At 31.1% G+C, this 12,850-nt stretch overlaps 1 protein-coding gene across 1 annotated transcript in view; it reads left to right on the top strand.

The window, feature by feature from the left end:
* LOC135960938 (uncharacterized) overlaps positions 1-12,812 on the top strand; it is a 50,604-nt gene extending 37,792 nt beyond the window's left edge. Inside the window, exons 2-4 of the mRNA XM_065512359.1 lie at positions 8,341-8,566; positions 11,892-12,241; positions 12,310-12,812. Of these exons, the coding sequence (XP_065368431.1) occupies positions 8,358-8,566; positions 11,892-12,241; positions 12,310-12,797 (1,047 nt within the window). The 5' untranslated portion in view covers positions 8,341-8,357 and the 3' untranslated portion in view covers positions 12,798-12,812. The remainder of the gene's footprint in view (positions 1-8,340; positions 8,567-11,891; positions 12,242-12,309) is intronic.
* Positions 12,813-12,850: the final 38 nt, after the last annotated feature.

Consider the following 12,850-nt stretch of genomic DNA (forward strand, 5'->3'; position numbering starts at 1 on the left):
TTTATCCCAAAAGTTACAGTCTTTAGCTCGTAATCCTTTAAATCGTCCTGAGGATTCCGACGAAATACAATCCTTTGGAAATTGGCATGTTCAAGCAAAATCTGTCTGTACATTTTTTCTATGTCTCCATTAAAAACAAACCTATAAAATCTCCATCTTATAATCAGTAACATCAGATCATTTTGCAAAACTGGACCTGTATACAATATATCATTTAAACTTAATCCTGTAGATGTCCTACTCGAAGCATTGAACACCACCCTAACTTTAGTGGAAGTACTTTCGGGCTTAAATACAGCGTGGTGAGGTAAATAATATGTATTTGATTCATCTGAATAGTTACTATCCACTTGATTCATATGACCTAGTTCCTCATACTCAGACAATGTCCCATCATAGATGGCTTTTAACTCAGGATTCTTCTGAAGTGATATTTCATTTCTTAAAAATTGTCGCTTAGCCTTTTCTCGAGATGATCCTAAATTATTATCCACCAAATATTGAGGTTTGAAGGGTAACGATACGATGAAGCGCCCTTCACTATTCCTTTTTGTGGTCTTCTTAAAAAATTCCTCGCAATAATCATCTTCAGGAGTAAATTTTGATATTTTTGGAGGCTCCTCTAACTTCCAAAAGTTTTCTAACTGTTTATCTAAATTCACTTCTGTATAGCATGAAACTACTGTTGTAAATGACCTAGGATGCCTATCTTCAATAGGTCCTGTCAAAATCCAACCAAATACACTCTCCTGGGCCATCAAATTTCCATACACATTATGTTTTGACCGTCCTAACATAACTTTCGGGTAAAAATCACCACCGATTAATATATATATAGGTCCGCTTTCTGTAAAATTTGGATCTGCCAGATCCATATTAAATGGTGAGCTCAATAAAAGAGAATTATCCACAGACCTATTTGGTAAATTCCCAGTTAATCTAGGAAGTACTAATCCTGACATTTTCAACCTAAAAGATCTATCTATTCTAGATCCCAATACAAAATTACATTGCTTATGAGATGAACCAGCCGGAGCACAATTCAGGGCAGAGATGTTAGAATCTACTTTCTCTGTAGGCAAATCAAGTTTACGTTGAATTTTTTCACATATAAACGATGATTGAGAAGCTGGATCAATTAGAGCCCGCGCTGTAAAAGTTTCTCCCTGACATACAATATTAACGACTGCCGTAGCTAAAAGAATCTGTCTAGAAGTTGTTACAAAACAGTTTTGCACAGTATTATTCTGTACTCTTACGATACCCTGTGATGTAGACGGCACATCATCCATATTTTGATTGCTAGAATTTAGTACAGGATTAGTAACTTCCTTGTGAAGAAGAGTATGATGTTTAAGTTGGCATTTAGAACAATTAAACTTACTCTTACATTCACTCATTTTATGGCCCTCGTTCAAACAATTAATACATAATTTCTGGTTCTTAACAATTAGAAACCTTCCTGCCTGATCCTTACTTAAAAACTTACGACAATCCTTCAAAGCGTGATTTGTAGCACAGATTGGGCAAGATTTTCCTGAAACTTTGGTCTGATAAACTCTAACAGAAGTGTTTCGATGTTTTGAATTATTCGACTTGTCCGATTTATTATTAGAATCTGTCTTATTGGCACTTCGAATATTATTTATTGTTTCTAGAGAATGAAAACGTCCCGTAAGGAACTCATCCAGTTCCTTCCATAGGGGAATTTCCATTTTGCTCTTAACAGTTTGCTCCCATAACGACAAAGTATGAAATGGCAATTTTGTTAAACATGCATAAACGAATATTGGGTCCCAGGACTCAATATTTATTTTATAAACTCGAAGAGTTGAAATACAGTTGTTAATGTCACGTTGTAGCCTTTTAATATCATTTCCGGATTCCGATTTCACAGATACCAAATTAAATAAAATCTTCAATTGGTCGTGGACCAAAATTCTCTTATTCTCGTATCTGTCTCTTAGGTTTTCCCAAGCAGTTAGAAAACCTTCATTAGTGAGAGGAGATTCTTTTACTATTAATAACGCGTCATCCTCAGTAAATTGTCTTAAATAGCAGAGTTTTTCAACTCCTGACAAATCGGCCCCATCGATATAAACGGCCTTAAACATGTCCCGAAAGGACGGCCATGATTGGTAGTCACCTTTAAAAACTTCGGTGATACAGGGTGGCAACTTTAAATTGTGCCTTTGACCGCTAGAGATCTCTACTGTATTTCTACCACCATACTGAGTTGATGACATTCCTGATTTGTTAAAAAATGAATCTGATAATTCACCCATTTGAGCTGCACACGAGATGTACCCTAATCGACAATTTTTAAAAAGCTCCTTCGCGTTCTGAAAATCCTCTTCCGATACCTCATTATTGTCTTGTGTTGCAAAATCTTCATATGTATTTCTTGTCTTATCCCACAACGTCTTAAACTCTTCTTTTCTTATATCGAGCAAATAAGAATTAAGAGTTTCAGTTTGCAGATCATTATATTCCTTTTCAAAATCCAAAAATATAGCCGCTGTACGTTCAAAAGTGATAAGCTTCTGAGATTTTACCATTTTTACCAAATAATTTGTACAAAAAACAACAAATTCCCCAAATAAAAATAAGTATAAATCAAATTCTATTATAAAAAAACCAAACTCAATGTTTAATATACTTAGACTTGATTAATAAATAGCCTTTCAACACTCAAATTTAAAAAAAATATGCTATAGGCGTAATTGACCAACAAATTTAAGGCTCCGGCACCATTAAATTTATAAAAAAAAAACTAACTTTATAACAACACTCGTATACCACTCAATCTAAGTTTTGTAATATTCGGTGTAGTAATTTTGTATTTAGCGTTGTCACAAACAAACCTTATTATTTTATTAATTGATATAAAAATAAAAAACAAAAACTCACCAATAATTCGGTGACCAGATTTTGCCAAATAGTTTGTACCAGTCTTGGTATAAGTAAGTTGCTTTCCAAAATTGTCTTGTTGTAGCTGCTACTTTTTGATCGTATTGGGGTTTTGTTTTGTTGTCTTCCTCAACTTTTCCGGCACTATTTTCCAAACTTCTTTAATTTCTTTAATATTTTGGCACTTTATTAAAATTCAAAAACAAAAATTGCACCAATTTGGCAAAAATAATAAATAAAAAATTAAAAACGAAAATAAACAAATTGCTGTCAGCTGGCTTAAACAAAAAAATGACAGCGGCCGAGAGTACAGTGATAGAGGTCGAGACTACAGAGTTGTTGAAATAAAACCACAATTGCCAATCTATTATTAGTAGATAAGTTCGACAATCTACTAAATTTATCAAATTCATGCACCAATATGCATATATTGTGAATGGACGTTAGTCAATTCATACACCTTTTCATAAAGCAGTGTGTAAAAAACTAACTACTGTGAATTGAAGTTAGTCAATTCACACACTTATGATAAAAAGGTTTAAAACTACGAATTGAAGTTAATCAATTCACATAGCTTTGATATACAATGCTTCTATAACTATGAATTATGAAGTATTGTAGTATAAGTGTTTCTTGCAAGATTTTGTATGTATAAAAACAAGTCTCACAAGAAACAAATAAAACAAATAAATATAAATACTTATTTCACCTGTTTATTCCAAAGAAACAAATCGGGGTTAATCCACTCCAATAACCAAAATATCCGGTTCGAAGGACCAAAAAATGTTCAACTAGCGCTGGTTTCCGTGAACTTAATCCAATTTGTTTTGTGATTATAAACAGCTGGCCAATAATAAAAAAAAAAAAACAAAAACACTTCTTGTTTATGTTTTTTTTTGTATAAAATTTTCAAATAAAATATACAATTGATTTTATTTCAATAAAATTCCAAATTTCAAAATAGGTTTTTTTATTTCAAATATTGCAAAATTATGTGACTATCTATTCCAATGTCTAAACAACGAATGGTTCATAGAAAAACGAATATACAAATAAACTCCATCTTACGAATAAGTACTAAATCTAACTTAAAACAAAATACTTGATGACTGTGGCGCCTCCAGATGTCATTATATTTTAAGCCTGGGGTAAAACAGTCTTCACTAAACAATGCCAAGGATGGAAATCGCCATACCATTTAATTCAAAATTGAACAATAATATGTAAACAGAAGTGTATCCATTCAAAAAATGATCATTCGATTAATCGAACAATTTCTTATTCGAAGAATTTATAAATGCCTATTTTCGAATAACAAATAAATCGAACAATTTTATGAAGATTAATCGAATAAAACGAATAAATATATTTGCTTTAATTTATCATATTTTTTTATTCATAATAACGAATTTAAATAAGAACGTATGAAGTTCAAAATCAATACGAATGGTTTTGCGTCCATGTTTTCCCATACAATTTGCAGTAAAATCAAAACCAAGTTCTTATTGGAATTATTCGTTTTATTCAAACAAAAGAAAAATCTAATAATTTGGATACCCTAGTACCTAGTCCCCATATTTTTTCTTCTATAGAAAACAAATTTTATTCGGGACTATATACATTTTTTTATAATCTGGAAAGAAAACTTAATGCAAAAATGTATAAAGTAAAATTTGACTCACTTAAGCGGACATTGTCTCCCCCAGACCTATCCAAACTTGGCCAATTTTGAAACAAAATTTTAGGTTTGAGTAAAAAATTCTAAAAACGCAAAGCACCGATCCTCAAAAACTTTTCATATTTGTATAGCCCCATATGTTGTTTATATACATACAAAACGTGTTTACTATCACGCTGTAAATAACGTCAAAGTGGGAACTTTTCTAAAAAAAAATCAGTTTTTGGAACACATTTTCCCGTTTTAGGAATTTTGGTGTTTGAAAACAAAGAATGGCAACATAGTGATGGCATTGACTTAAGAACATTTAGATCTATATAACTTGCTAATTTTATTGGATGTCTGTAACCTTTAAAATTTTACATTAATTCAGAGTTTATATTTTTTTTGATTGAAAATCACCATATTAAAATCTTTTTAGTTTTTAAGGTAAATGACGTCCGAAAGAACACAAAATTATTTCATTTCACTAAAATGTCAATCTCCAAGTCATAAGGTCTCCACCGATATCAAAAAAGCTTATATTTACTCTTCAGAAGCTCCACAAACCTTGCCCACTTTAAACAATTTTAACATTTTTTGCATATCTTGTTTCAAGCCGGTATTGCGTGATCAAGATAGGATAACGTTATTCTTCGTTATTGCAGCACAATAGAGAAGTATACACTCGAACATACTTAATTAATTAAAAAAATTTAATAAAAAATCTTTGTATTAGCGTCAAAAAATAGTAAAAAAGTGATTTTTGTGAGGTATTTAGAGTAGATATGTTCAGATTGCATTGATATGTTCTGAAGAGTTGTTCAATTTTACCGTAGCTAAAACTTTCCTAAAAATTAGGAGTCGCTGGAAGTTATTATAAAAAAGTGAAAAAAAATTTTCTTCCTATATTTTTTTTAAAAAAAAGTGCACGAAAAAGCTATTTTTTTGGGAAAAAATGTTAACAAAAATTGTTTGGCGTGCTATTAGCTATATTATTGCCATATAAAGTTAAACGGTATCACCAAGTTTGAAATAGCTGTTGGCCAAAAACTCCTCTTTTTTTGAGGACCCACTGATTTTCAGAACCTTCGGAGGCCCATAAAAAAATTAGTCACCAAAATCGCCAAACTGAGTATAGGAATTTTCTAACCCGTTGGTAATACAATCGAATCTATACCGTTCAGTCCACGTGTTTTTCCAAAAGTCTTCATTTGTTGTACTGTATTATGGACAGAACGCCAGGAAATTAGGTCACGTGATTTCTGTCTATATTAAACAACACAAACACATAATACCTTCCCCACGACGCACAGTAGGGCAGAATCAAAATTTTTTAAGTTTTTAATTTGTAAAATTTTAGTTTTATGTAATAAAATCTTTATTAACAAAACTCAATCAAATTTTCAACGTTGTTTAAATTTGTCATTATAAATAACAAAGTGTAAAAAAACTTGTCAAAATTTCAAAGAGAATCCTGCAATTCCAAAAAATTGGAGCGAAAATCCCAAAAATGGTATTGTTTACAATTTTACCAATAGGGTCCACATTGCCTTCGGGGCTGGGAAAATACTTTGGGGATAAATAGGGAACACATCAAGGTTTTCAAAGCAGCTTTCAGTTTTCTGATCCCAGCCAAAGTTGAATTTTTGATAGGTCAAATTGCGAAGGGCGTAGGTACGATGTATTCGAAAAATAGGATATGTTTTTATACCAGAATGTTCTCCATAAAGATAACTGACAGAATAACATAACATTTTTATATGTTCTTAGTGGCGACGTATTCGAAAAATTGGATATGTTTTTTATACCAGAATGTTCTCCATGAAGATAGCTGATAAAAAAAGAGTTAATTCACATTTTCGCCCAATTTAATTTGTAATTTTTAAATTGAAAATCGTTTATTTTTGGATCCATAATTGGTATGCTCTGAATTATTTTATATTTTGGTAATTTAGCTGTCTAACTAACAAAAGAAATTCGACTCCATTCGATCCAAAAGTACGACCTATACTTTTAAAAAATCGGAGCAAGGTATGGTAAAATTTCAATTTTGAAATGCCTATAACTCGGAAATTATAAGAGATAAATAGCACACGAAATCGGATGGGAAACAAAGAATGGCACGTGTTTAAAAATTTACCACGAGCCCCCATAGCGCCGCCCCTGGAGTATTTGTAGGGCCCATTTTAATAACTTAAACTTGATTAATGTTTATCCCGATCGGTCCAGCCGTTTAGAAATGCCAGATTTATTTCTAAAAAATCTATTAGAAAATTAATTTATTTTTTTGTTTGTTTAAAATACTTAATGCTACAATAAACATATCATTATTGTGTTATCGTAACCAACAAGCAGAGACCTGCGCCGAACGCCTAAAGGTTTGATACAAAACAAAAAATTTAGTTTTATTTAATTTTATGCTGTTTGATCTTACATAACACTTGTAAGATTAAACACGTCAAACTAATTTGTGCTAAAAAAAGTGGTTACGCTTTTTTGAATAAATATTCGCAATGTGTGACCCTACCTTATGAGCCGGTTAAGCCGAGCCGCCGATTCGTAAATTATTACGATATTCTGACAATATGTCATAATAGGAGACCTTGTGAATTGAACAAATGATTCAGTCCCAAATAAATAATGCGGTTATTGTTGTTTCTGAAACATTATAGTTGAGGTGACTAAAATTAAGTTATTTAAATCAAAAAATGTTCCCGATTAGGAACACTCTCATTCCCGAGTGAAGGGTATTTTTGATAGGGACATGAACGTAGGCACTTGTGATACGAGAATTCACATAATTAGAGAGACTTTATTTTACTTGAAATGAACATACATAACTGATGCCTTAAGTTTTCCTAATGGTTCTTCTTGAGTTTTCTAAATTAATAAATTTTCCGAATGTTGTACACCCTTCGTACACCTTAGTAGAAAACACAGCATAATTATTACTCCCTTTTAACATTATTATTTTTTCGAGTGTGTGTTAAACAAAGTGTTTAAAGTTGTCCAACCACTTGTTTCAAAGTACGTATAATTTTATTGCTTCCATGTTTGGCATTTTAAATACAACTCAGTAGGGCGGTATTATAATTTTACATTGCATTTATTTATATCCAGCAACATTAGCTTTTTAAAATAATAGTTACATTATTTCATTTGTCTAGTTTTTACTACAAAAATAATGTAGGTATTTTCATTTGTTTGATATGATATCAACCACCCTAATGTAGCTGACATTGTAAGATGTCAGTATAATATTATTTTAAAGATATTATGATTACTTATGGCCACTATTGTATTTAAGCCTTGGTTAAACTCAAGTTGTTGCCATTTAATTAAAGTCACTTAAGGAATAAATTATTAAGAAAAGATTCGATCTATTTGCAGCTGTATGAGAATCGATTATATTAAAAAAAAAATGATGCAGATTGTAAATTAAATAGGCAAACAGAATGTAAACATTTTTGATGGAACAATTTCTATAAAATGTTAAAGAAGAAACTAAATAGAATATATTTTCGTAAATTCGTATTATAATTACATATTACTCGTATAACTAACTCATAAAGAAAATTTAACAATGCATAAAAAGTATGCAATTACCTAACAATTGTTTATATACTTATGTTAATAAACATTTACTTATTGTCATATCAACAATAATTAATTCTTATTCAAATATCAGTTTTATTGAAATGCATTGTTGCATTCGCCAAATGTCAATAATTAAATTGCTAAACAAAATATGCAAAATTGTATATTTTCAGATATTGAATAAGTGAAAATGCGTGAACGTAGTCATACAACTCCCAGAAGACGCGGTCCGAAACAACCTTTACCACAGGATGCTCTATACAATGAATCTTTCGATTCTCAAGAGTCACCATATTACACGATCGATAATACGGAAGATATTTATAGTACAACCCTATTGCCATCTCAGAGATGTTATGTGGATCCATGGGACTTAGAAAACTATGATTATGTTAGAAAGTAAGTACATATTACGATTATTATTTAAAATGACAGGCATTAGGGTGAAAATCATATTATCCTTCAAGGATTATTATGCTTTATAACTTCATACCGATGTTGAAAAACGTAACCTCCCCTTTAAAGATATTTCTGTTTGATACCGACACTCCGAGAAATATGTGCTAATTGTTTTGAACGTACAATTGATACATTGAAAGGTCCCCTACCTTGAAAAGAAACCAATTACTTCAACATCAGTTCATGTTAAATAATTTCAATGAACATATTTTGGGATCATATGACTAGGAGTGGTTTATAAGACATAAATAATTGATCAAATTATGGCCTTCTGTATTTGCGAAATACGAGGGTGGGTTAATAAGTCCGTGACTTTTTTAATTTCCCACCTCTTAACTGAAAGGACAACACATTAATCTGTCAGTTGACTCCTGTCAAAATTTATTGTTTTACAGCCATTTTTGATAACCTTAACATAAACATAAAAAAAAGTTTTCCAATCTTGGATGTAAAAATTCCCGGCTCTCTAAATCTATTATCGAGCAATTCTAACAGTTCTATGTAGAGATGAGAATATTTCCCTACCGGGAGAATTAAATAACCTTGATTGAAAAATCACTGGTAACAAATTTTACTGAATATCAGAGCTGTAAATGAATCATTCATTTTTGAATTAATTCGCGAATCATTCACACAAAAAAATTAATTCAATGAAATTTGAGTCAATTCAAATGAATTTGGTAAAAATTAATTGCAATTCGTTTTCAATTCAAATGAATTTTGTCAAAGTGAATTACAATTCTTTTGAATTAAATTGATTTTGAATTAGCTATTCATTTCCAACTCATTTGAATTGAATGAAATTAGAAAACAGTAAGCATCACATTCGTTTTGTTATTCAACTAATTGTTTATTCTAAAGACAGCAAGCATTACTCTCGTTTTGTAAATCACCTAATATAGTCCAAAGACAAAAACTTCATAGATTTGAAATTCCCATGATATATTGGAATTGTCAGGTAGATGGGAAAATTTTGTTTATTTGCTAAAAAAAACTTATATTTTACATTCTCCCTAGATCTGCTCGTGAATTTGATTGATTGAATGAGTTCAAAATCAATTCAATTCAAACGAATTGGAAATGAATTGCAATTCACTTTAACAAATTCATTTGAATTGGAAATGAATTGAAATCCATTTCTGCCTAATTCGTTTGAATTAATTCAAATTTCATTCAATTCTTTTTTGTTGTGAAAAGAATTAATTCAAAATTTAGCTAATTCATGATGAATTAAAATCAAAAAAGAATGATTTATTTACAGATATGCAGAATATATAGGAAGTAACAGGTATATTTAAGTCGTTACTTCATATTTTTTTACTTTGCGAGATGTTAAGATTTCCCTAATTAATTTTCCACGTAAAAAACATAAAGTAGACATGTTATATATCAATGGATAGAGAGTTTTATCTACTTATCCAAAATGTATATAACTTTTGACAGTTAAAAAATTCACGAAATAATTTTTTGGAAAATATCATCAAAAATTTTAATTTTTCATTTAAAATATTTGATATAAAGTCAGCTTTTCAAAAATTATAAATATCTTATACGTCTTCTCAGAAATTTTAAGATAACTTAAGAAGAAAAAAGTACTTTAAAAATTGCGCATGTGAAATTTTATTCAAACCGGACTAACTGTAAAAAGCTTTAAAATATGAACAGCTTACTTCACTAAGTTCATATTTTAGAGTACCCTATGGAAGTAAAAATTGTTCATATTTTGGGGTGTTCATATTATCGCGAGTGCACGTATATGTATCTACTAGGGTGATCGATTCTTCGACATTTTTTAGAAACCGGTTTTCGGTTTCTTCGAAAAATTGCAATTTAATATAAACCGGTTTCGGTTTTTTTATAATAAATTGGAAAAATATTAAAACGCCTAGAAATAAGAAGAATAATATTTTAGTTATTAAAATAATAGTGATTAAAACAATTTTGATTACTTCTTTTATCCTTCACAAGGTCTTCAGTTCAAATTTGACCCATTTTGAAATTAATAATTAATTTTTTCTAAAATCTAATTTCAAATGTCAACAACTACGTTAGGTTTTTATAAAAACAAATTGGCAAAAAAATATCTATAAACTTGTTTAGAATTAAAGTCTTTTGTACAATTAAGTAACATTTTTTTAGAGCTTTGGTAGCACCACAATAGATCTTTGGGAGCTCTAATATATGTATATCTGTGTCTTTCCATCATACTTGCTGAACATTATACTCGAACTAATTTAATTTCAAATGTGAACAACTACGTTAGGTTTTTATTAAAAAAAATCTATTTTCTATTTGAGTAAAATTTGACCCGGAGATCGTTAACGTCAGTAAATTTGAAGACTTTATGAAGGTAAAATAATCTCTTAGGAATAAGTAAAACACAGTTTAAATTCTTTGGAGAATATCGATTTTTTTTTTTGATTTTATAAACTTAGACATTGAAAATCATATTTTACTCGGTGTATTTGTAGGACATATAGAAAACAAAGCATTGAGTAAGTTTCCAGGCTTTCCAGATCACTTGTGACATTTTCTAACTATAAAAAGTCTTCTAAAATAGTTGAAGTATTTGTTTGAATTTTTTTTAGGATTTGGATACACTAAAACTCATAAAACACACTTTTAGAAAAAACCTGCTATTCGAGGAGAAAACCCCGGTTTCTTCGATTTTCAAAATGTGAGCTTTTCAAGGGTTTTTGGGGTTTCGGTCGTGGTAGTCATTCTCGTGGAATTGCCCATATACGGAATTCATGCCACCTAATTTCATGACGATCGGTCCATAATTAGTCATAGCTCCCATATAAGGCCCTCTTCCGAAAATCATTCACGAAAATAAATTACTGAAATTTTAAAAGAAAAATATTTTTGCTCATTTACTTCTTTCAAAGTTTAAAATTTTAAATAACCAAATGACTCTAAGCCCCAGTAACAGTTTTCATACAAAAATAATTTTAACCGACCGTATAACTATTAGTTAACACATAACCAGGCTTCGTGTTAATGGGGGTAATGAGTTTAGCGAATATGGTTAAAATCGGAATACCCAAGTTCAATTTGTTGGTGATGTACGGTGGAGTGAATGATATATAAATAAATCTTGTTAATTCTAGCAATAATATGAGCACGTTCTAGAGCTATTCGTGGAACTAATCAATTTTCTAACATAGCATCGGAATCTACTTATAGATTTCTAACTTATTTACCTTATTACTTTATCAGTTGCTATAAATTATAAATATAAAATCTTTGCAATTGATATTTACAGGAAAGTTGAGCAGCCATTATCTCCACGACATCAAGAATATTACGAGACATCGCTATCTCCTAGTCCAATAGAGGAAAACATGCATTCGAACTATTATTACGGCAGAGAACCAGTTGAGGTACCTCCTCGAATGGCAGCCACTATGCCGCGTAACCGAAGACGTTCTACACACTTCCAGTGTCAAATGGAATGCTGCAACCCTCAACCCCAAAGAAGACGTCCCAGTGGTCTTTACGATGTTGGAGGAGCCGATAAATATGATGACTACATGACCTTACATATGGCGCAGAAATTTCAAAATGCTCTTAATTTGGAAGATGTTGAACAGAATATTTATACGGGATTTGGTGGTATGTATTGAAATTCATACAAATTAAATTACAATTATTTACTTAAAAAGAACTTTATTTTTTATCAGGCTTCTCATCTTCCTCCTCAACGGAGCCGCACAGTTCGCTTGGCGATGACTATCACACAATGACCTTACACCGCAAAGTTTCCAACTATGGTGCTCTACCACAACAACGACGAATTTCAAAACCAGCACCCAAACTTGAATTCCCATCCCCACCACCTATGCCACCAACCTACGACTATTGTAATCCTTATGCTACATTGCCTCCTTGCTGTAGTGTATCCGATTGCTACGAATGCTTGTCGCAGGCTCAACAACAACTATATGGCACTCACTCGATTTATGGCACCACCACCACCACAGCCGGCCCCTCCAGTTGTTATGGGTGTGCGGGCATGACCGACAGTCAGACTTTGGGTCGTCGTCCCTCTTCATCGCTCTACAGTGGAATTTATAATAGTAAATTCGGTATGAGCAAAAAGGGTTTATTGCAAATTGATTATTCGTGCAGTTGGAATGATTTGGATCGTGTTATGGGACGAAATTATTGAGCATCTTCTTAATCAAATAATAATTGTTATGATTAATTTCTTTTCATTTGATT

This window comes from Calliphora vicina, chromosome 5 (genome assembly GCF_958450345.1).
Source record: "Calliphora vicina chromosome 5, idCalVici1.1, whole genome shotgun sequence".
Lineage (NCBI taxonomy): Eukaryota > Metazoa > Arthropoda > Insecta > Diptera > Calliphoridae > Calliphora > Calliphora vicina.